This window comes from Aegilops tauschii, chromosome 7, assembly GCF_002575655.3.
Source record: "Aegilops tauschii subsp. strangulata cultivar AL8/78 chromosome 7, Aet v6.0, whole genome shotgun sequence".
NCBI lineage: Eukaryota > Viridiplantae > Streptophyta > Magnoliopsida > Poales > Poaceae > Aegilops > Aegilops tauschii.
Window position 1 is genome coordinate 566,213,156 of NC_053041.3, and position 25,143 is coordinate 566,238,298.

At 51.8% G+C, this 25,143-nt stretch overlaps 1 protein-coding gene across 1 annotated transcript; it reads right to left on the minus strand.

Moving 5' to 3' along the window:
- Positions 1-22,091: 22,091 nt before the first annotated feature.
- On the minus strand, positions 22,092-23,343 carry LOC109742745 (uncharacterized). Its single transcript, XM_020301844.4, has one exon. The coding sequence runs from the start codon at positions 23,165-23,167 to the stop codon at positions 22,496-22,498; it is 672 nt and encodes a 223-aa protein (XP_020157433.1). The 5' UTR covers positions 23,168-23,343; the 3' UTR covers positions 22,092-22,495.
- Between the last annotated feature and the right edge of the window lie 1,800 nt (positions 23,344-25,143).

Below are 25,143 nucleotides of genomic sequence, written 5' to 3' on the forward strand. Positions count from 1 at the left end.
CGAAGATGTCTCGATTCTCACGGAGGAAGTCGACGAGCTCGCCTTCCTATTTACCATCCAGGTTTGCCCCAATGACAGCAAACCTTTCCGGATTCTCCGGGTCCAGAGGTATCTTCTTCGTCTCCTTGGCCGGTTGGAAGGAGCCCTGCGCATCATAATCTTTGGGGTTGGGGGACAAAGCCGGCTGCTTGCCGGCCATGGCCACAACCCGTTCCAGCATCTTCTTCTCTTCTGCCACTACAAGGGACTCGGCCAGCCGACTGCTGGCCATGGCGCACTCGATGGACTTCTTGTAGTCGCCGGCTACGGTGATGATCCCCTTCGAGCTCGACATCTTCATCTTTAGGTAGGCGTAGTGGGGCACAGCCATGAACTTGGCCAGAGCAGGTCGGCCAAGCAAAGCATGGTAGGGGCTCTCCAGATCCACTACCTCAAACCAGATCGCTTCTCGGCGAAAATGATCCTTGTCTCCGAAGAGAACATCCATCTTGATCTTGCCGATCAGGGAACAAGACAAGCCGGGCACGATGCCATGAAACACGGTCCGGCTTGGCATGAGCTGCTTCGCCTTGATGTTCAGCTTCTCCATGGTATCGCGGTACGGTATATTGATACTGCTTCCACCATCAATCAGGACGCGGGAGAATCGGGCAGCTCGCCTCTCCGTCGCGAGGGTGACATCCAAGACTAGTGCATAGGAGCCAGGGGATGGCATCACCTCTGGGTGGTCGGTCTGGCTCCAGTTGATGGGCTTCTCGGACCAGTGCATGAACTCGGGAGCGCTAGAGGCGACTGCGTTGACCTCTTGATGCTGACGGCGCCGACTACGCTTGTCTTCAACTTGGCTTGTGAAGACGACGTAGGCGGCGTGCTCTTCAGGGAACTCATCTTGAATGGCTCCAACTGCTGGCCGAGCCGCCGGCTGCTGGGGGGCTGGAGGCGGCGGGCCGGGGGGCGGAGGCGGCACCAGCCCCTCGCCCTTGGAGATTCGCGTGAGCCAGTGGCACTTTCGGGTCGTGTGGTTGGACGGCTTCGCGCCGTTGTGGAACTTGCAGGGGGCGTCGAGAGTCTGCTCGTAGGAGAAAGCCGGCTGCCAAGCCGGCCTGCCACCCTTCTTCTTGGGAGCGGGCCGTTCTTCGGGTTGCTCATCTTCAACTGTGGCCACCTGCCGACTGGTGGAAGGCGGCATAGGGGCCTTGCGCTTGTGGTCGTTCTGGTAGGGGCGCCGATTGGGCTCGCTAGCCGGCGTCTTGGGAGCCGGAGCAAGCACCTTCCCAGAGGCGTCCACTCGAAGCTCGGTCTTCATCGAGGAGTCGGCCGTGGCGTACTTATCCGCGATGATTAGTAGTTCGTCGAGGTTAGCCGGCTCGTCGCAGAGGAGCCGGTGCTTGAGGAGGGTGCCCTCTCGGCACCCGGCGGTGAAGTACTCGATGGCCTGAACCTCGTGCACCCCCTCGCAGGAGTTGCGGAGCTCGGCCCACCGCGTGAGGTAGTCGCGGGTCGACTCGTTGGGCCCTTGGACGCATAAGGAGAGCTGGCGAGGCTTGGGAGGCCGCTTGTACGTGCTGGTGAAGTTGCGGACGAAGACTTCCGTGAAGTCCAGCCAGCTGTTGACGCTGTAGGGCTTGAGGCTGTTGAGCCAGGTGCGCGCCGTGCCTTGCAGCATGAGGGGGACGTATTTCATGGCGACGTGTCTGTTGCCGTTGGCTATGCTGACCGCAGTAGAATAGTCGATGAGCCAATCTTCCGGCTTCACAGAGCCTTGTACTTGGGCGTGTCTCTGGGGAGCGAGAACCCTTTTGGGAAGGGCTCGTCGCGGATGCGGGGGCCAAAGCACGGCGGGCCGACATCGTCTTCTTCTTCTAGCGCCAGGGATCGAGCTAGGCGGTCGATCCGGTGGCGGGCGTCGTTCTCGCCGACTCCTTCGCGGTGGCCTCGTCGGCCACCAAGAGTCGGATGCGTGACAGGCGGCGGGGTGGGGTATCTCTCCCCTCGAGGCGGGGGAGAAGGCGGATTTCCTTGGCGCTCCACCGCTCGAGGGCGGCCTTCCGCGTCGCGCTCGATGGTGATACGAGTCGGGCTGCGGCTAGCAGTCGGCTCCTTGTCTTTCCTCACGCGGGCGCCGCTCGCAGTCGGCGACCGGGATGTTGCGGCGTGCTCCCGGCGCGGGGGAGGACTCTCAGCGCGGGCGCTGGCTTCGTGCCGTTCTGCGGCCGCGTCGATCAGTTGCTGGATCCGCCTTGTCATGTAGGGGAGCTCATCGGCTCCCAGCCCATTTAGCTCTTCAGCGGCCGCCTGGGCGGCTCGCAGATTCTCGAGCGGGGTGGCGTAGACGGGGCGATCTGCCCCCAGCATGCTGGCGATAGCCACGCCGCGCTTCTGGACGAAGCCGGCTCGGCTCGGCCCGCCACAAGGCGGCGTACCGAAGGCGGCGCGATCGACTTCGCGCTGGTGGGCCTCGGTGAGGCGTCTCATGGAGGCTATCTTCTGGCCTTCCGCGATGAGGGCGAGGCGGCGTGCCTCCAAGGTCTCGGCGTCGGCGTCGGCCGGGATAGGGACGGATAAGTCAAGCATCACCCCTTGCAGGGCGTCGTGGGCGTTCTTGCCCGAATTGGCGACGTGGCTGATGACCAACACTTCGGTGACAGCGCTGCTGCCGCTGTCAGCTCGAGGGAGAGGGTCGTCGAAGACCACCACGTCGGAGGGATAGGCGTCGAGCGATGCCATGTCGGAATCGACAAGCATCGGGTCAGTGGAGCCGACCGACTCCAAGTCTGCAGTAGGCTCGCTGGAGACATGAAGTTGGTCGAGGAGGCTGACGAGGCGGCTCTCGGGGTAGTCCGTGCCCGCGTCGGACGCGGGCTCGTCGGAGATGCGAGCCTCGCCGAGCAGATCGGCGAGGCGGCTCGTCGCGCAGGCGTCGTCGACGCCTTGCAGCGCGTCGGGGCAAACGCCATCGGGCGCAGCAGGCTGGCTGCGCTCGCGGGAGAGAAAAAGGGTTCCCGTCCAGAACAGGTCTCCGGACGACGGTGCACCTGGCCCCACGGTGGGCGCCAAATGTCGGGTGGTAGGTGCGACATATGCCAACGGGTGGCTTATCATTGTGGGAGCCAGTAAGACATCGTCGGTGCCTGGAAACGGGATGAGGCGAAGACATGCTCGCCGGCGAATCTTACCCAGGTTCGGGGCTCTCCGTGGAGATAACACCCCTAGTCCTGCTCTGCGGGGTCTCCGCATGATCACTAGATCAGAAAGAGTAGCTACAAGTGCTCCTTGAGCTGTCGGGTTCAAGGGAGAAGAAGAGCAAGTCTAGCTCTCGCTTCCCTCTCTATATGGTGTGTGTGTATCTCTAAGAAGCCAACCCTTTGCATGGGTGCCCCGGGGAGTTTATATAGGCCTACCCCCCGGGGGTACAATTGTAATCCGGCTGGGCGCGGGTCCCACTCGTCAGTGTGTGTGCTCGCCGGCTTCTCCGCCGGCCATTGGGGCCCGCCGACTGGTGGGTCCCGCCAGCTGCCGGCCTCTTGGTCGACAGGCCGGCCCCACCGCCTGGGGGTCTTGTCGGCGGCTGTTTACTGTAGCCTCGCCCCTGATGACGAGGGCTTTGTCGAGGTAAGCGTGGCTACAGTGTGCCGCCTCGAGGGCTCTCACTGTAGCCTTACCTCGTCTTGTCTCCTTAATGTGGCACATGTTTCGAGGGAGGGGGTAGCCGGCTTCTGGGGGCCGGCTACGCCCCTGGCCGACTGGGGAGGCCGGGCCGCCTTCGTGCCTCTCTCTGGCTAAAGGGGCCCACCGCCCGTGGGCCATACTGGCGTCTGTCGCGGGTGACGTTGAGGCCAGCATGGCTACAGGGCCGAGCCGGACGGGAGATGGCTGACCCGTACGGCGTCCTGCGGCCATGCCTGCCTCGGGATGCGGGGGTAGTGGGCCGCACTGTAGCCATGTCCCATCTTGTCACCGTTATGTGGGTGCGGTCTTGGCCGGCTTCTTGGAGTCGGCGTTCTTCATGGCCGGCTCTTGGGAGTCGGCGTTCTCCATGGTCGGCTTCCTGGAGTCGGCCATCTTGAGACTGGGTCGCCTTCTGAGAGTCGGCTCCGGGGGTAGCCGGCCGGGGGAAGGCGGCCCAATGCCTTGAATGCTTGAAGGCTCAAATGGCCTCATAATTTTTGAAGGGCCAGGGGTAGTCGGTTAGGCTACCCGTGGCCGTTTACTCCGACAGAAGTATTATGTCCTTGATGCACCGCTAGGTGACAGACCTATTGCAGGAGCAGATGCATACGTTATGAACGTTTGACAAAGCTCGGAATGATGACTACTTGATAGTTTAGTGCACCATGCTTTACGGCTTACAACCGGGACTTCAAAAAAAATTTGAACGCCATGGAGCATATGAGATGTTCCAAGAGATAAAATTGGTATTTCAGTCTCATGCCTGTGTCAAGAGGTATGAGACCTCTGACAAGTACTTTTCCTACAAGATGGAGGAGAATAGCTCAACCAGTGAGCATGTGCTCAGAATGTCTGAGTACTACAATCGCTTGAATCAAATGGGAGTTAATCTTCCAGATAAGAGTGATTGACAGAGTTCTCTAGTCACTATCACCAAGTTACTAGAACTTCGTGATGAACTATAATATGCAAGGGATGATGATGAAAACAATTCCCGAGCTCTTCGTGATGTTGAAATCGGCGAAGGTAGAAATCAAGAAAGAACATCAAGTGTTGATGGTTAACAAGACCACTAGTTTCAGGAAAAAGGGCAAAGGGAAAGAAAGGGAACTTCAAGAAGAATGGAAAGCAAGTTGCCACTCCCGTGAAGAAGCCCAAAGCTGAACCTAATCCTGAAACTGTGTGCTTCCACTTCAAAGGAAATGGTCACTGGAAGCGGAACTACCCCAAATACTTGGCGGATAAGAAGGATGGCAAAGTGAACAAAGGTATATGTGATATACATGTTATTGATGTGTACTTTACTAGTGTTTCTAGCAACCCCTCGGTATTTGATACTGGTTCAGTTGCTAAGAGTAGTAACTCGAAACAAGAGTTGCAAAATAAACAGAGACTAGTTAAGGACGAGGTGACAATGTGTGTTGGAAGTAATTCCAAGGTTGACACGATCACCATCGCACACTCCCTCTACCTTCGAGATTAGTGTTGAACCTAAATAAATGTTATTTGGTGTTTGCGTTGAGCATGAATATGATTAGATCATGATTATTGCAATATGGTTATTCATTTAAGTCAGAGAATAACTGTTATTCTGTTTACATGAATAAAACCTTCAATGGTCATTCATCCAATGTGAATGGTTTATTGAATCTCGATCGTAGTGATACACATATTCATAGTATTGATGCCAAAAGATGCAAAGTTGATAATGATAGTGTGACATATTTGTGTCACTGCCGTTTAGGTCATATTGGTGTAAAGCGCATAAAGAAACTCCATGCAGATAGACTTTTGGAATCACTTGATTATGAATCATTTGATTGCGAACAATGGCTCATGGGCAAGATGACTAAGACTCCATTCTTCAGAACAATGGAGCGAGCCAATGACTTATTGGAAATAATACATACCGATATATGCGGTCCGATGAGTGTTGAGGCTCGCGGCAGGTATTGTTATTTTCTGATCTTCACAAATGATTTGAGCAGATATGGGTATATCTACTTAATGAAACACAAGTCTGACACATTTGAAAAGTTCAAAGAATTTCAGAGTGAAGTGGAGAATCATCGTAACAAGAAAATAAAGTTTCTACGATCTGATCGCGGAGGCGAATATTTGAGTTACAAGTTTGGCCTTCATTTAAAACAATGTGGAATAGTTTCACAACTCACGCCAGCTGGAACACCATAGCGTAATGGTGTGTCTGAATGTCGTAACCGTACTTTATTAGATATGGTGCGATCTATGATGTCCCTTACCAATTTACCACTATCGTTTTGGGGCCATGCATTAGAGACAGCTGCATTCACGTTAAATAGGGCACCATCTAAATCCGTTGAGACGACACCGTATGAGCTGTGGTTTGGCAAGAAACCTAAGCTGTAGTTTCTTAAAGTTTGGGGCTGCGATGCTTATGTGAAAAAGCTTCAAGCTGATGAGCTCGAACCCAAATCGAAGAAATGTGTCTTCATAGAATACCCAAAGGAGACTGTCGGGTACACCTTCTATCACAGATCCGAAGGCAAGATTTTCATTGCTAAGATGGATCCTTTCTAGAGAAGGAGTTTCTCTGGAGAGAAGTGAGTGGGAGGAAAGTAGAACTTGATGAGATAATTGTACCTTCTCCCGAATTGGAAAGTAGTTCATCACAGAAATCAGTTCCAGTGATTCCTACACCAATTAGTGAGGAAGCTAATGATGATGATCATGAAACTTCAGATCAAGTTACTACTAAACCTCGTAGGTCAACCAGAGTACGGTCCGCACCAGAGTGGTACGGTAATCCGGTTCTGGAAGTCATGTTACTAGACCATGACGAACCTACGAACTATGAGGAAGCGATGATTAGCCCAGATTCTGCGAAATGGCTTGAGGCCATTGAGGGAGTCCTGGATTAAGGGGTCCTCGGGCGTCCGGACTATGTAACATGGGCCGGACTAATGGGCTATGAAGATACAAGGCAGAAGACTTCTTCCCGTGTCCGGATGGGACTCTCCATTGCGTGGATGGCAAGCTTGGCGTTCAGATATGTAGATTCCTTCCTCTATAAACCGACTTTGTACAACCCTAGTCCCCTCTGGTGTCTATATAAACCGGAGGGTTTAGTCCGTAGAAGCAATCATAGTCACAATCACAATCATATGGGCTAGACATCTAGGGTTTAGCCATTACGATCTCGTGGTAGATCAACTCTTGTAATCCTCATATTCATCAAGATCAATCAAGCAGGAAGTAGGGTATTACCTCCATCAAGAGGGCCCGAAAATCCCAGATCAACTATCTCGCCTCCCTTTCCACCAAGCTGCCAGTCATGTGGTAAGTAATCTAAATTAATTCAAAACAAAAGTTGCTAGTATCGGCACAGTGAAGTCCTTGGTCCCCGCCTTAGTCACCTCCTTCCGTCCGTTTGGCAGCCGCAACGACATGAGGGAGTTTGGGGAGAGACCCAATGAGGGAGTCCTGGACTAAGGGGTCCTCGGGCGTCCGGCCTGTTAGCCATGGGCCGGACTGATGGGCTGTGAAGATACGAAGACCGAAGACTCCACCCGTGTCCGGATGGGACTCTCCTTGGCGTGGAAGGCAAGCTTGGCGATCAAATATGAAGATTTCCTTTCTCTGTAACCAACCTTATGTAACCCTAGATCTCTCCGGTGTCTATATAAACCGGAGGGTTTAGTCCGGATGCGGAGACTCATAACCATAGTCATACGAGCTAGACTTCTAGGGTTTAGCCATTACGATCTCGTGGTAGATCAACTCTTGTAATATTCATATTCATCAAGATCAATCAGCAGGAAGTAGGGTATTACCTCCATAGAGAGGGCCCGAACCTGGGTAAACATTGTGTCCCCCGTCTCCTATTACCATCGAACCTAGACGCACAGTTCGAGACCGCCTACCCGAGATCCGCCGGTTTTGACACCGGCATTGGTGCTTTCATTGAGAGTTACGCAGTGTCATCACCAGAAGGTTTGATGGCTCCATCAATCATCTACAACAATGCTGCCCTGCGGGAGGATTTTCTCCCTGGCCAGCTCTTCGTATTCGGCGGCTTCGCACTGCGGGCCAACTCTCTTGGCCATCTAGAGCAGATCGACAGCTACGCCCCAGGTCACCAAATTAGTTTTGGAAATCTGGATTATGTCGCTGATATCCGAGGAGACTTGATCTTCCAAGGGTTCACGACCCCAACCTCCGCTCTCCGGAGCACGTCGCCATGTCCGAAGATGGGATTACTGAGCCCGCCAGACTATCTGTGGCTGCTAAGCCCAGCACGAGGGAACCGGAGGAAGTAATGTCACTGGCAACCATCATGAAGCCGGACTCTTCTCCTGACACTAGCTCCGAACCCTCGGAGTCAGCATCGTGTGAGCCCGGCCAAGGAGTTTCCCTCCCGCCGTACTCCACGGGTTTCCTTCCCCTAGTCAAACCTCGCCTTTAAGCGAGGCCATGAACCTGATGCAATCACTCGTTATTACAGAGGAGCAATATCCGAGCTACGCCCAGCCCGGACTAGGGGCTGAGAGCAAGGAATTTTACGTCCCACCCACCACCCACTTCATAGCCACCGTCGAGGACTTAACTGACATGCTCGACTACGGCTCCAAAGACATCGACGGTATGGACGACGATGCCGGAGAGGAGCAGGCCAAAAACCCGCCGTTTACCGGACGCTGGACGGCCACCTCTTCATATGACGTGTACATGGTGGACACACCCAAAGAGGGTAGCGACGATGATAAAGAAAATCCAGTCGAGAATAAACCTCCTGAGATCCAACCAAAGCGCCGACGTTAGCGGCGCCGCTCTAAATCGCGCCGTGGTAAAGACAGCAATACCGGCACAAGAGACAACACTCTAGATGATGCCGAAGACGGAGAAGAACCCGTCGAGCCAACCTCCGAACAGGACGATCGGGAAGATGGGCAAGTTAGCCCTGACGAACAGACCGTAAACGAAGACTCGGAGGACAGTAATTATCTCCCACTCTCCGAGGACGAGGTGAACCTCGATGACGAGGATTTTATCATACCTGAGGAACTTCTCGAGCAGGAGCGCTTTAAGCACCGGCTAATTGCCACTGCAAGGAGCCTAAGAAAGAAGCAGCAGCAGCTTCAAGCTGATCAAGATCTGCTCAATGATAGATGGACTAATGTCCTGGCAGCCGAGGAATACGGCCTCGAGCGCCCAACCAAAAGTTACCCGAAGCGCAAACTGCTACCCCAATTTGACGACGAGGCCCTTAAGCCCACGCCATCAGCGCGTAATGCGGCTGACCGACCACCTTGCGGCCGGGACAAAACGGCAACTCAAGCCGAACACCAGCCCATACTACCTCGCCGTAAAGGTAGAAACATAACAGCTCGGGGATATACATATGACCTGCGGCAAGACCTGGACAGTAGAGCAGGTCAGACCAGATCGATCTACGGATCGGAGGGGGCGTGCCCCGACGCGCGACGATGGCTACCTAGCCGGACGCGACAAGCATAATCACGCCCGGGCCGAAAACCGCAGACGGACTCCATCCGAGCTACGTCGCGACTTGGCCTGATATAGAGGCGCCGCACCCCCCTCTGCTTCACTGATGAAGTAATGGAGCACGAATTCCCAGAAGGGTTTAAACCCGTGAATATCGAATCCTATGATGGAACAACAGATCCCGTGGTATGGATTGAGGATTTTCTCCTCCATATTCATATGGCCCGCGGTGATGATCTCCATGCCATCAAATACCTCCCGCTAAAACTCAAGGGACCAGCTCGGCACTGGTTGAACAGCCTGCCTGAAAACTCAATTGGCAGCTGGGAGGACTTGGAAGACGCCTTCCGCGACAACTTCCAAGCTACATAAGTCCAACCTCCGGATGCCGATGACCTAAGTCACATAGTTCAACAGCCCGGAGAGTCAGCTAGGAAATTCTGGACTAGGTTCCTAACTAAAAAGAACCAGATCGTCGACTGTCTGGATGTCGAAGCCCTAGCGGCCTTTAAGCATAGCATCCGCGACGAATGGCTCGCCCGACACCTCAGCCAGGAAAAGCCGAAGTCCATGGCAGCCCTCACGGCACTCATGACCCGCTTTTGCGCGGGCGAAGATAGTTGGCTAGCCCGTAGCAATAATAATGCAAGTGAACCTGACACCTCTGAAGCCAAGAACAGTAACGGCAAGCCCTGACGCAACAGGCATAAGCGTTGAAACAATGGTGACAATACGGATGACATGGCGGTCAGCGCTGGATTCAGTGGCTCCTAGTCCGGTCAGCGGAAGAAGCCATACAAAAGGAACAATCTGGGCTCTTCCAGCTTGGACCGCATACTCGATCGTCCATGTCAGATCCACGGCACCCCTGATAAACCAGCCAATCATACCCACCGGAGTTGTTGGGTCTTTAAACAGACCGGCAAGTTATTCGCAAAGTGAGAACGACGACGAGGAGCCCCGTCCGCCGAACACAGGGGGACAGAAGAAGTCCCCCCCCCCAGGTTAAAACGGTGAACATGATATACGTTACCCATATCCCCAAAAGGGAGCACAAACGCGCGCTCAGGGACGTCTATGCAATAGAGCCAGTCGCCCCAAAATTCAACCCATGGTCGTCCTACCCGATCACCTTCGATCGTAGGGACCATCCGACCAGTATCCGTCATGGCGGTTCAGCCGCACTGGTCCTCGGCCCAATAATTGATGGATTCCACCTCATGCGAGTCCTTATGGACGGTGGCAGCAGCCTCAACCTGCTCTATCAGGACACAGTGCGCAAAATGGGCATCGATCCGTCAAGGATCAAGCCCACAAAGACTACCTTTAAAGGAGTAATACCAGGTGTAGAGGCCCGCTGCACGGGTTCAATCACATTGGAAGTTGTCTTTGGATCCCCGGACAACTTCCGAAGCGAAGAATTAATCTTCGACATCGTCCCCTTCCGCAGTGGCTATCACGCACTGCTCGGACAAACTGCATTTGCTCGATTCAATGCGGTGCCACACTATGCTTATCTCAAACTTAAGATGCCCGGACCACGCGGTGTCATAACAGTCAATGGAAACATGGAGCGCTCCCTCCGTACTGAGGAGCACACCGCGGCCCTAGTAGCAGAAGTACAGAGCGGCCTTCTCAAGCAGAACCTTAATTCGGCGGCCAAGCTCCCGGACACTGTCAAACAAGTCCGGACTACTCTGCAGCAGGACAGTCCAGCTCGTCAGGAGCTCGACTAGCAATTCGTCCTCCATCTCAGTCCCGACCAAATGGCAGCGTACGTACCGTGCGTACATAATTACGCACTCAAAATACCATGGGCATAGATGGAGGCGTAACTTGATTGTGGTCCATCATACGGCTCCCACACATACTTTTCCTTTTCCTTTTTTACCATTTTTTAGTCTTTTCTTTCACAGGCCCCTCGCGACGGCCTGATCATCGGTCCTTTCGAAGGATAGATATACCAAGACGGCAAGCTGTACAGACGTGTGGGGGAATCTCTAGATGTTCTTCTTGACAATCATTCTACCTGTTTTCGGGACCCGCACGCAGCTCCCCCTTGGTCTTGGCATGTTAAATGGCCAGGTTGCTTATCGCACTATTTGTACAAATACGCTTTGATGTATTAAACAAACTGTAATGGAAACAGTTTGCGGCCCAACTTACGTGGCACTAGCTTACTACTTCATTTTATTTCGCTATTCTTATCGATTGCACCCGTGCACTTTGGTACGCTTTAATTTGCCAGGGGCTTCATTATGCTCCATACTACGACAACAAAGTCCGAACACTTTTTATAGTACAGTTCGGCATCCCGAATTGTAGCATTATATGCATCGGCTCCGAATCATGTGTTTGGTCAATAGTTGGGTAGCCCGGCTCCTGTGCTTACTACCTTACGTTCCATCCTATTGGCTAGGGTAGTAAAGGGAGAACTACTGCGATTGTGTTTCTGGTTTATCCGAGCAAACACCTCAGTGGAGAAAGCCAAAAACAGACTATCATGATATGGCGAGAGCTGGTCAGCTATTCGGAGGTTACAAATCTTTTGCGATTTTTTCTGCATTATGCGACGAATCGGCCTTTACCCGATCAGGTGTCTACAGCACCCTAGTCTGGATTAAATACTAACAAGGGGTTGCGCCTACATTTCTATTGTCAAATTCCTATGGCTAAGTGAGGGTAATAAAGCCACATAGTCCGATTGCCTGGTTCGTTGCGCTAAACACCTCCTTCAAGGACCAAACCATTGGATCAAGAGTGTTTAGATTCCATCCCGAACACCCTTGTACTACCTACGTGGGGGCTGAAGCCGACGACTGGCCAACTCTTAGATTTAACAAAACGGCCGCACAGGAGGTAAAATTTTCAAACAACAAGCATTATATTACATAACGGCTTTGTTTCATAATACAGGAAGGGACAACATGAATGAGTTTATTCAAAGATAATGTCTTTTGAACACTGGCCCTCTACAATGCGAGATCCCTTCAGGACATCATCAAAATACCGCTCGGGCGTGCGGTGCTCCTTGCCCGCGGGCGGTCCCTCGGTGGCGAGCTTGACGGCGTCCATCTTCGCCCACTGCACCTTGACACGGGCGAAGGCCATCCGCGCACCTTCAATACAGACCGACCGCTTGATGGCATCAAGCCGAGGGCAGGCATTGACCAGCCGCTTCACGAGCCCGAACTAGCTGCTGGGTATGGCTTCGACAGGCCATAGATGGATTATCAAATCCTTCATGGCCAGTTCGACCACCCTATGCAGTTCGGTCAGCTGTTTCAGCTGATCGCTAAAGGGCACCGGATGCTCTGGCGCAAGGTATTGCAACCAGAACAGCTTCTCTGTTGAGCTCCCCTCTTTGGCTCGGAAGAATTCCGCAGCGTCGGCAACACTGCGCGGTAGATCCGCAAACGCCCCTGGAGAACTCCAAATCCGGGTCAGTAAGAGGAACCTTTTCTTCACATACTTGCTTTGCATAATAAAAGCCTTACCCGCCGCAATTTTTCTGGCCTCCTGGATTTCCCGGAGGGCACCCCGGGCTTCAACCCGGGCATCGTGTGCACTTTGGCGGGCCTTGGCAAGTTCGGACTCTTGATCCGCAATATTGCGCTCCAAGGACTCGCATTTCTTCACGGCGTCCTGGAGCTCCTGCTGGACCTCACCAACCCTAGCCTCGTGTTTCTCGCGAGCGGCTTGTTCCTTTGCTGCTCTCTTCTGGGCTTCAGCCAGCGCCTTCTTGAGGGTCTCCACCTCGGTCGCCGCTCCTACAAAATATCATGGCCCTATGGTCAACACAAATCATTCATCCTTTCTGAATTTACATAAGGTCATTGCATACCTTGATGTTCCTCCAACAGTTTTTTCACACGGCCGAGCTCTTCCTCGGTCCGCTCCAGACTTTGCTTCAGTCCGGAGACCTCAACAGCATGAGAGGATGCAGCCAGCAACGACGCCTTCTTATTCACATAGACATGTATGGTTAGTCTCCTGCGAAAATTATTTGATCCTCTGTCCGGCTTTTCTTTCCGAACACCGGACAGAGTCTCAGGGGCTACTGTCTATACTATGACATTCTTTTTGCATAATTACGTCACATACCTCAAAGCCTGTTAGAAGGCTGGTGCAGGCTTCGGTCAGTCCGCTCTTAACGGGCTGAACCCTCTCAACCACCGTACCCATAAGGATACGGTGTTCCTCAACAATGGAAGCGCCTTGCAGCGCTTCCAGTAGAGTATCTGGTGCCTCTGGATGGACAGAGGTCATCGGTGGAATCGGTACACCTCCTTTTTCGAAGGAGGCTGCTTGCCTGATTCCGGAGCCGTATAGGTCTCCGGAATTGTATTCGGCTGTGGGCCGAATTGAATATGGCCCCCATCGCCAGTCTCCATGAGGATTTGCTCCCCCATGTGTTCGGCGGCCGAGGGTTGGCCCTCTGGCGCCACCCTGACGGCCTCCTGCGTCTCTCCCTGGCTTGGGGAGGTCTTTCGAGACAACAGTTTGGTGTTATCCATGGCCTTGGGAGAAGAGGCCGCTGGAAGGGACCCGCTGTCCATCACCTTTGGATCCAGTGAATTCCCTGAAGATGAGGATCGCTGGAGTTCAGAACGGGCCAGGCTGCAGCGCATGATTCAACATGTTAATACCATGAAGTAAAGGAGCTGGATATATGAGTACGTCTTTGAGTACTTACGATTCGGCCATGGGCTTATCCCTGGGGCGCCACTCAGAGCTGCTATCGATGTCCCACGCGGAGTTGTCCACGAGGGAGACCTTCTCCTTCTTGGACGCCTCTGCCTCCAGATGCGTGGAGCCTACCCTTTTCTTCCATCCCCCCTCAGGGGGAGAGTTGCTTTCTTCCTCCTCCTCGTCGTCCTCGGCGACGGAGGAGTGAGTTTTGGCGTCTCCGGACGTCATGTCCGAAGTGCCCTTACGGCGGAGGCCACTTCTGGTCTCCTTGGCCTTCTTCTTGGCCTTCTTCTCTGGCGCTTGGTAGGGCGCCGGAACCAGCATCTTTGTAAGAAGTGGGATTGCTGGGTTTTCGGGCAGCGGAGCCGGACACCGAATCCGCTCCGCCTTCTTTGTCCAGTCCTGAAAACAAACAAATAGGGAAGCTTAGGCATCTTCCTTCAGTATACAAGTAAAGGATACACCTTGAAATATGAAAAACTTACCGGATTGGCGGGATGGGTCAGGTTGTACCCACGATCCTCGGACGTCTCCGGCCACGTCTTGTTGGCCTTGAAAAGCACCTTCCAGATGTCTTCGTGTGTAGTGCCGAAGAACTGTTGCAGGGTCTGGTGCTCAGATGAATCGAACTCCCACAAATGGAAAGTCCGGCTTTGGCACGGAAGGATCCGGCAAAAAAGCATCACCTGGATCACACTGACAAGCTTGATGTTCTTGTCTACCATGCTCCGGATGCGCGTCTGAAGCACTGAAAGCTCGTCCGATGAAGATCAGTTCAGGCCCTTCGAGCCAGGAGGTGAGCCGCATCGGGGCTCCGGGCTGGAATTCGGGAGCCGCGGCCCAGGTGGCGTCGCGCGGCTCTGTGACGTAGAACCACTGCTGTTGCCACCCTTTGATGGTCTCCATGAAGGTACCTTTGGGCCATGTGATGTTGGGCATCTTGCTCACCGTGGCGCCTCCGCACTCTGCGTGTTGACCCCCTACCACCTTCGGCTTCACATTGAAGATCTTTAACCACAATCCGAAGTGGGGTGGGATGCGGAGGAAGGCCTCGCACACAACAATAAATGCCGAGATGCTGAGGAAGGAGTTGGGGGCCAGATCGTGGAAATCCAGCCCGTAGTAGAACATGAGTCTGCCGACGAATGGGTGGAGAGGAAATCCCAATCCACGGACTAAGTGGGGGATGAATACCACCCTCTCATGGGGCTCCGGGGTGGGGATGATCTGCCCCTTTGTAGGGAGCCGGTGGGCGATCTCCTGGGCTAAGTACCCAGCCTCCCGGAGCTTGGTGATGTCCTTCTCCTTGATGGAGGAAACCATCCACTTGCCCTGCGCTCCAGATCCAGACATGGCTAGAGTGCTTTTCTGAGGTGGAAAGGATGGAAGCTTGGGCGCTGGAGCTCGAGAATGGATGGGCGGAGAGAAGGAAGGCGTGGGTGAAAAGGTGAAATATTTATCCCTATATAAAGGCTGTGAATATCAAGCACATCCCCACTCGCCTTAAAACTCGCCTATTCCCCAAGGGCCGTGCTGACGGCGCGGTTGGATTACCCACGCCCGTATTGATGAGAATCCCGCAATAAGGGGACACAATCTCTGCTTCGACAAGACGTGCCAATAAAACCACATCTTGAAACATGGAGCGGGAGGCTAGAAAACGGTTCGAAATAATGACCGGGCAGTGACATGATGTTACGCTACAAAAGTTGTCAGTAGATTGGACTTGTGAAATATTATACTCTCTGGGTGTGTGCGGTACGTGTTTTGCAGAGCTGGACATGTTTGTTGTATTCGAAGGCTGTTTTGGAGTATTCGGAGGAGGAACCCGCCTTGCAATGCTGAAGACAATCTGCGCGCCAGACACATCGTCATTGAAGCCTGGTTCAGGGGCTACTGAGGGAGTCCTGGGTTAAGGGGTCCTCGGGCGTCCAAACTATGTAACATGGGCCGGACTAATGGGCTACAAAGATACAAGACAGAACACTTCTTCCCGTGTCTGGATGGGACTCTCCTTTGCGTGGATGGCAAGCTTGGCGTTCGGATATGTAGATTCCTTCCTCTGTAAACCGACTTTGTACAACCCTAGTCCCCTCCGGTGTCTATATAAACCGGAGGGTTTAGTCCGTAGAAGCAATCATAGTCACAATCACAATCATACGGGCTAGACATCTAGGGTTTAGCCATTACGATCTCATTGTATCAACCCTTGTAATCCTCATATTCATCAAGATCAATCAAGCAGGAAGTAGGGTATTACCTCCATCAAGAGGGCCCGAACCTGGGTAAACATTTGTGTCCCCCGTCTCCTGTTACCATCGAACCTAGACGCACAGTTCGGGACCCCCTACCCGAGATCCGCTGGTTTTGACACCGACAGCCATGAAATATGAGATGGGATCCATATATGAGAACAAAGTATGGACTTTGGTTGACTTGCCCGATGATCGGAAAGCCATTAAGAATAAATGGATCTTCAAGAGGAAGACGGGCGCTGATGGTAGTGTTACTATCTACAAAGCTCGAATTGTCGCAAAAAGGTTTTCGACAAGTTCAAGGTGTTGAATACAATGAGATTTTCTCACACGTATTGATACTTAAGTCTGTCCGAATCATGTTAGCAATTGCCGCATTTTATGAAATCTGGCAAATGGATATCAAAACTACATTCCTTGATGGATTTATTAAAGAAGAGTTGTATGTGATGCAACCAGAAGGTTTTGTCAATCCTAAAGGTGCTAACAAAATGTGCAAGCTCCAGCGATCCATCTATGGACTGGTGCACGCATCTCGGAGTTGGAATATACGCTTTGATGAGTTGATCAAAGCATATAGTTTTATACAGACTTGCGGTGAAGCCTGTATTTGCAAAAAGTGAGTGGGAGCACTACAGCCTTTCTGATAAGTATATGTGACTGACATGTTGTTGATCGGAAATAATGTAGAATTTTCTGGAAAGCATAAATGAGTATTTGAAAGGAGTTTTTCAAAGAAAGACCTCGGTGAAGCTACTTACACATTGGGCATCAAGATCTATAGAGATAGATCAAGATGTTTAATAAGACTTTCAATGAGTACATACCTTGTTAAGATTTTGAAGGAGTTCAAAATGGATCAGTCAAAGAAGGAGTTCTTGCCTGAATTGTAAGGTATGAGTAAGACTCAAAACCCGACCACGGCAGAAGATAGAGAGAGACTGAAAGTCATTCCCTATGCCTCAGCCATAGGTTCTATAAAGTATGCCATGCTGTATACCAGACCTATTGTGTACCTCGCCATGAGTTTAGGCAAAGGGGTACAATAGTGATCCAGGAGTAGATCACTGGACAGCAGTCAAAATTATCCTTAGAGGACTAAGGAAATACTTCTCGATTATGGAGGTGATAAAGAGTTCGTCGTAAAGAGTTGCGTTGATGCAAGCTTTGACACTGATCTGGATGACTCTGAGTCTTGATCTAGATACATATTGAAAGTCGGAGCAATTAGCTAGAGTAGCTCCGTGCAGAGCATTGTAGACATAGAAATTTTCAAAATACATATGGATCTGAATGTTGCGGACCCATAGACTAAAACTTATCTCACAAGAAAAATATGATCACACCTTAGCGCTCTTGGGTGTTAATCACATGGCGATGTGAACTAGATTATTGACTCTAGTAAACCCTTTGAGTGTTGGTCACATGGCGATGTGAATTATGGGTGTTAATCACATGGTGATGTGAACTATTGGTGTTAAATCACATGGCGATGTGAACTAGATTATTGACTCTAGTGCAAGTGGGCGACTGAAGGAAATATGCCCTAGAGGCAATAATAAAGTTGTTATGTATATTTCCTTATATCATGATAAATGTTTATTATTCATGCTAGAATTGTATTAACCGGATACTTGATACATGTGTGAATACATAGACAAAACAAAGTGTCCCTAGTATGCCTCTACTAGACTAGCTCGTTAATCAAAGATGGTTAAGTTTCCTAGCCATAGACATGTGTTGTCATTTGATGAACGAGATCACATCATTAGAGAATGATGTGATTGACAAGACCCATCCGGTAGCTTATCATTAATGATTGTTTAGTTTTATTGCTATTGCCTTCATCATGACTTATACATGATCCTCTGACTATGAGATTATGCAACTCCCGAATACCGGAGGAACACCTTGTGTGCTATCAAACGTCACAACGTAACTGGGTGATTATAAAGATGCTCTACAGGTGTCTTCGATGGTGTTTCTTGAGTTGGCATAGATCGAGATTAGGATTTGTCACTCCGTGTATCGGAGATGTGTCTCTGGGCCCTCTCGGTAATGCACATCACTATTAGCCCTGCAAGCAATGTGAGTAATGAGTTAGTTGCGGGATGATGCATTACGGAACGAGTAAAGAGACTTGCCGGTAACGAGATTGAACTAGGTATGAGGATACCAACGATCGAATCTCAGGCAAGTAACATACCGATGACAAAGGGAACAATGTATGTTGTTATACGGTTTGACCGATAAAGATCTTCGTAGAATATGTAGGAGCCAATATGAGCATCCAGGTTCTGCTATTGGTTATTGACCGGAGATGAGTCTCGGTCATGTCTACATAGTTCTCAAACCCGTAGGGTCCGCACGCTTAATGTTCGATGACGATTTGTATTATGAGTTATGTGATTTTGATGACCGAAGTTTGTTCGGAGTCCCGGATGAGATCACGGACGTGACGAGGAGTCTCGAAATGGTCGAGACATAAAGAATGATATGTTGGACGATGTTAGTCGGACACCGGATGAGTTCCGGATGGTACCGGGTAATTATCGGAGTGCCGGAGGGTTATCGGAACCCCCGGGGGAACTAATGGGCCTTGATGGGCCTTAGTGGAAAGAGAGGAGGGCCTCAAGGGGCTGCCCCCCCCCTTGGCAGTCCGAATTGGACTAGGGGAAGGGGGCGGCGCCCCCCTTTCCTTCCCCTCTCCCTCTCCCTTCCTTCTTCCCCCTTCCACCATGTGGAATCCTACTAGGACTTGGAGTCCTAGTAGGACTCCTCTCTCCTTGCGCGCCCTACAGGGGCCGGCCGGCCTCCCCCTCTCCTCCTTTATATACGGAGGCAGGGGGCACCCTAGAACACAACAAGATCAATTGTCTTAGCCGTGTGCGGTGCCCCCCTCCAGAGTTTACCACCTCGGTCATATCGTCATATTTCTTAGGCGAAGCCCTGCGCCTGTAACTTCATCATCACCGTCGCCACGTCGTCGTGCTGACGGAACTCTCCCTCGTCCTCAAATGGATCAAGAGCTCGAGGGACATCATCGTGTTGAACGTGTGCTGAACACAGAGGTGCCGTACGTTCAGTACTTGGATCGGTTGGATCGTGAAGATGTTCGACTACATCAACCGCGTTACTAAACGCTTCCTCTTTAGTTCTACGAGGGTACGTGGACACACTCTCCCCGCTCGTTGCTATGCTTCTCCTAGATAGATCTTGCGTGATCGTAGGAATTTTGAAATACTACGTTCCCCAACAACAGCCCGGGCATATTTACAGGTTTTGGGAAAATTTCAATAGCCATAGTGTTCACTGATGTCTCTCTCATCTCCTGTGTTCACGTCTACAATAGCTCCCCCTCCCACCTAGCAACAAGCACTACTGGAATCGACATATACACCGAGTGCCACGGACACTCGGCAAAGGGCGAAAACCCGCCAGCAAAGCCTTTGCCGAGTGCTGCACTCGGCAACAGCCACCCGGCTTACACCCCTCAGGCAAACAGAAATTTGCCGGGAGCCAGGACACAGGCACTAGGCAAAGTGTTTGCCGAGAGCCAAACAGTAACACTCGGCAAAATAAAGTAGCTAATGGACAACAGACGGGGACGGCGGTTGGCACGTGGCTTCTTTGCCGAGAGTCACTCTCGGTAAAGAGCGCCAATAGGAGTGCACCACATCTCATGTCCTGACATGTGGGTCCGCATTAACATGCCGAGGGCCATCTTTGCCGAGAGCCACTCTCGGCAAAGGAAGCCAATAGGAGTACGCCACGTGGCAGGTCCTGACATGTGGGTCCGTGTTAACACGCCGAGTGCCATCTTTGCCGAGAGCCACCCTCGGCAAAGAGAGCCAGTAGGAGTGCGCCACGTGTTAGCTCCTGACATGTGGGTCCACGTTAACACGCCGAGGGCCATCTTTGCCGAGAGCCACTCTTGGAAAAGAGAGCCAATACGAGTGCGCCACGTGTTAACTCCTGGCATGTGAGTCCGAGTTAAGACGCCGAGTGCCATCTTTGCCGAGAGCCACTCTCGGCAAAGAGAGCCAACAGGAGTGCGCCACGTGTCAGCTCATGACATGTGGGTCCGCGTTAACACGCCGAGGGTCATCTTTGCCGAGAGCCACTCTCGGCAAAGAGAGCTAGTAGGAGTGCGCCACGTGTCAGCTCCTGACATGTGGGTCCGTGTTAACACGCTGAGGGCCATCTTTGCCGAGAGTCCCTCTCGGCAAACCTTGTACTTTTACTGAGAAGACTCTCGATAAAGTTGTCAGGGGCGCTACAGGTTGACACCCTTTGCCGAGAGCTCTCTCGGTAAAAGTTCCAGTTTCACCGTCTTTGCCGAGAGACCCTCTCGGTATTGTTGTGGCCAGCAGCCTTCTTTTTGGCGTTTTTGTTTCTTTCCTGCAGCAAAACATATACAGCAGCAGCATATAGTTCATCACACATAGAACATGTCACATATAGGCATCATTGAACAAAGAAAGCATTGATTCTCAAGAACATCCCACATAAAAGCAATAATGCAAAAAAGGTGCAATAGTTGTGAAGCACACTGGACTACCACAAGTTTGCAAGTCTCAAGATCACACAAGATGCAATAGTTCTCAAGCACATACAAGGATTAGTGATTCTCGGGTCATGGTGCTCCGAAGATGGGAGGGAGGGGGAGGGGGAAGGGGAACCCCCCCTTAGGACCGTGGATTAGTGGTTCTCGGGTCATGGTGCTTCGAAGATGCCCATTAGCAGAGGTTGGGCCTGGTACTATCACAAATACACTATTTATTGAGGTTAACCTTGATGAAGGTACCCAATAAAATGAAGGTGGTGTTATGGCGCTTTGCACATGATTGTCTCCCTTCCGGGGCTCAACTGCAGCAGCACCATGTACCTGACTCGGAGTTATACTGCTTCTGTGGTCGGTTTGAAAGCGTGGAACATGCGATCCTTTTCTGTCTATATGCCCGGGCTATGTGGGATGCAATAAAGAATTGGTCAGGCATCAAGCTTCATCGCTCTAGGTTTAACAACACCAAACTGTGGCCTTTTGATTTTCTTTCTAGCTCCTCTAACAAGGAAGCTACCATTCTGGCTGTGACCTTTTGGCATACTTGGGAGGCCCGTAATTCTGCGAGGAATACTCCTGAAGCTCTACATCCTCGTCAAACTATGAACAAAGTCATAGCTAACTTTGAGTTGATTATGCAGCACCTCTACAGCCCCGTTCCTGCCCACAAGCGTGAGTCCTCTTCGTCCAGTTCCACTTGGACTCCATCGCCGTCAGGGTCGATTGTCATCAATTTAGATGTTGCGATTTTTTCAGAGACTAATATGTCAGGTACCAGTGTGGTCGCTTTGGATCATGATGGTAACTCCATAGCGGCTTGTAGCGAGCCCATTCAAGGTGCCCTGGAACCAAAATTGGCAGAGACCCTTGCTCTAAGGAGGGCAGTGTACCAGGCCAGAGATGAAGGTTTCACCAAGGTTATCTTTGCCTCTTACCGCCAATTGCTAGTGCGGAAGATACTCTGGACATGATCGCTCAGGCATTGGTTTAGTTGTTAAAGAAATCAAACTTGCTTCTCGTGGCTTTATTTCGGCAGTGTTCAAGCATGTTCGTCGGCAACTTAATGTAGCGGCTCATTTATTAGCTAAGTTTTGTAAAAACTCTTCTAGTCTTGTTGTTTTTCATTCTGCTCCGGATTGTATCCGGAAGACTCTGTGTAACATCGTTATGTGATCGATAAAGCCGACGTTCTCTCTCAAAAAAAAACTTGATCTCCAAGATATGTGCATTCCACAACATGAAATTATCTCTCCTCACCTTCTTAGACACTAGTGACCAAATGAAATGGCCATGAGCCATGTGGAGTATGAAGTAGTCGGCATCACATGCAATTTGGAAGAGCTACTATTCGTACTACTCCAGTCGCGTCTCATTTAAGGTTCTTATTTATTTTTCTGAACTCTTAGAATAAAATAAATTTTTGCACTAGATGAAGGATTTGTTATATCACGGTGACGATTTGTGTGAACGTATTAGTAAAATCTGCTGAGATAACACATTTTTTTATACTACTAGATACACAATTTCTATAACACAATTAATGTATTTTTAGATTTGCGTGAATAAATTTACAATTCTCAGTCCACTAGAATATAAGAGTGGACGCCTAGCCTAGGTGAGACAATCAAAGGTTAGTAGTTATAGGATTACAACTTGATCTCCAAGGCACCTATACAAGGAAAACTATCCGGAGATTTTGTATGACACGATTACATACTTTAACCATCACATCAATACGTAAGTTAGCATTGATCTGCGAGCATGCGTGATCTCTCTCACCAACAGAGAGATCACGACCAGAGTAATGTATCCACAAACATTTCCATGCGCACTATTTCCTGCCGGCGTCCCGCTGAATGTACTTGAGCACCTCGGCGGGCGGCACGCCGCGCCACACACGCGGCCGCGGCACGCTGTGCCCGAGCTTGGCGAACCCGTGCGCCACCCTGTTCCCTCCCCGGCGCACGTGCGACACGGCCATGTCATCGCCGAGCAGCGGGAGCAGCTCGGCGATCTCCTTCCACAGCCTCAGGTCCTCCTCCGCCCTGCCCAGGCGCGGGCGCCTGTGGCTCCCCCGCGCGGCTTCCACGGCCGACAAGTCGTCGCCCTCGACCCAGACGCCGCTCCACCCGTTCTCCAGCGCCAGCTCCAGCCCGCGCCGGAGCGCGGCGAGCTCGGCCACGGAGCTCGTCGCGGCGCCGATCGGCTCCGCGTAGCCCAGCACGAACTCGCCCTTGTGATCCCGGTACACGCCGCCGATGCTCGCGCTCTGTGACGCGTGCCTGGAGGACCCGTCGAAGTTGAGCTTCAGGCGCCCCGCCTCCGGCTTCCTCCACTTGCTCGGCGAGTCCCCTCCGCCGTGCACGCTCCGCCGCGCCCGGTAGTCGCCTCCCGTCGCCACCGTTGGCATTGCCATTGCCATCGCCTTGTCGGCGAGGAGGGCAGATACGGGTACGCGCTGCAGCATCGCGCCCACAGGTAGTCGAAGGTTCACGCGCAGCATGGTTGCCAGGAGAACGCGCGATCTTGACGTCTATTTAGCGTTTGTGCATGCATGCAGTTGCTTGAAGCTACCGCTCACGTAGCTTGAATGAATTGGACAACACTACCACTTCAGGCGTAGAATGGAAATGGCGGGATTGATTTGGTCCATGGATATGGGGAGGAGACGGAATGGAAGAAGAAGGCGGATGGAAGCGAAGTATTTGAAATGGTTTAAGGCGCGGGCGATCGAGCTAGCTAAGCATATGCCAAGGTTGGGGGGAGGAGGAGGGTATCTGTGCGAGACTTGTTGCCCTAAATTGCCTGTCAGGGAAGCAACCGCACGTTGCTTGCAGCCTCTAAGTTAGCGAGTGCCAGGCTGCATTTCGGCTTAAAACACTACCCGGGTAACCACGATCTCCATGTTTGGAGCGCGTGGGCGAATTGTCATTGCGCATGCAAGTCGTGGCTTGTGTCAACTGTTAACCGCCGTGAAGAATATTCTGCGGCAAAAATAGAATGTCTACAAACTAGATTCACTGCACATGCAAAGAAAAATATCGAAATGAGGGGAAAAACCCAGCGCTACTCGTGCAACACAGTCATTCGTTATTGTAAAGCATCAACTTCCGAACATGTTAGGGCATCTCCAACGGCAACCCGCAAATTTTCTCCTCGGATGCGGGAGGCCGCCATCCAATCGTAGCCGCATACATTTCAAACTCTTTTTCAACAAACCGGATGAAATTCATGCAAACACGGACGGATTTAATATAAACATGACGGGATTCATACAAACACGGCGAATTTTCATTACATTTCAAACATTTAGAAAAAAAACCCTACCCCTAAACCTATCCTACGGCGGCGGCGGCGGGCGTCCAAGCCTGTGTCGTTCTCCATCCGCCGTCTCCATGAGCACCGGCGATAAGACCCGTGAAGTGAAGGTGCGGTCTTCGACGAGGAAGAGTAGAACACGGGAGACAGGCCGGCCCACATGGGACACCAGGCCCTACCGCCTCCCGTGGCCTACTCATCCTCGGAGGAGTCCGCGACCTGTCAGTCGCCGGTGGACGTGAGGTCCACGATGGAAATGATGGCGCCGGTGTTGGTGTACTAAGACATGGGTACCTTAATACCCTGACTTGTGCACAGGCAGTAGTAGTCTTCCCGACGGCAAGGCTTGCCGGAGGACAGCTCCAAACAAGGCTCGAGATTTGGTTGATTAAACCATGAAGAAGACCTCCTGACAGGTCATTGAGAAGTACTAAGATAGTATTGAAGATCAAGATTCAGGTTGCCGGCAAGCTACGCACCGACAAGCGAAGACCTGGCAAGCTCCCACTACCTTGCCACCACTCCACCTCAACGACTAGCCCATCGCTTGTCAAATAGGTGTCGAGCGGGCAGGTAGTTAGGTGAAGCTTGTCTGGTCACGTGTCAGCTCACCGCCGAAGGGACAACTTTATTGCCACCCGCCTCAAGAGCGTGGGAAGGAAATAGAAGATAGTTGGGCGAACAGCACAGAAGGAGAGCGATCCTTGCCGGAAGACGTCCCCAGCACGACACCTCATGACGCATTCAATTCGTTTGTCCTAACCCGTCAGAGCCAGGTATCTGGCACTGTAGCCACTACTTACCTTATATAATAACTATTTTGCCATTGTGGAGACCCTTCATCTATAAAAGGAGGCCCGTGGCTACCTTTACAAAGGTCGCCACTTTGCTCATTTACACACGTAGCTGCACTTCCCGCACACCTTACCGGCAAGCTGCGCTCCTTGTACTTGAGCTCAAACACACGAGTAGGGTTTTCCACCTCACAGTGGCCCAAACCTGGGTAAACGCTTTGTGTTGTCTGTTGATTCTCCTCTTTGTGTGTGTGGATCCCCATAGTCGAACCGCAAAGGGGCCTACACCGGTCCCATAGATCGTCGTACGCACGATAGCCGGCGCTGTCGCCGCCCCACGGGGCTGCCTGATAGTTCATCGGCGGCA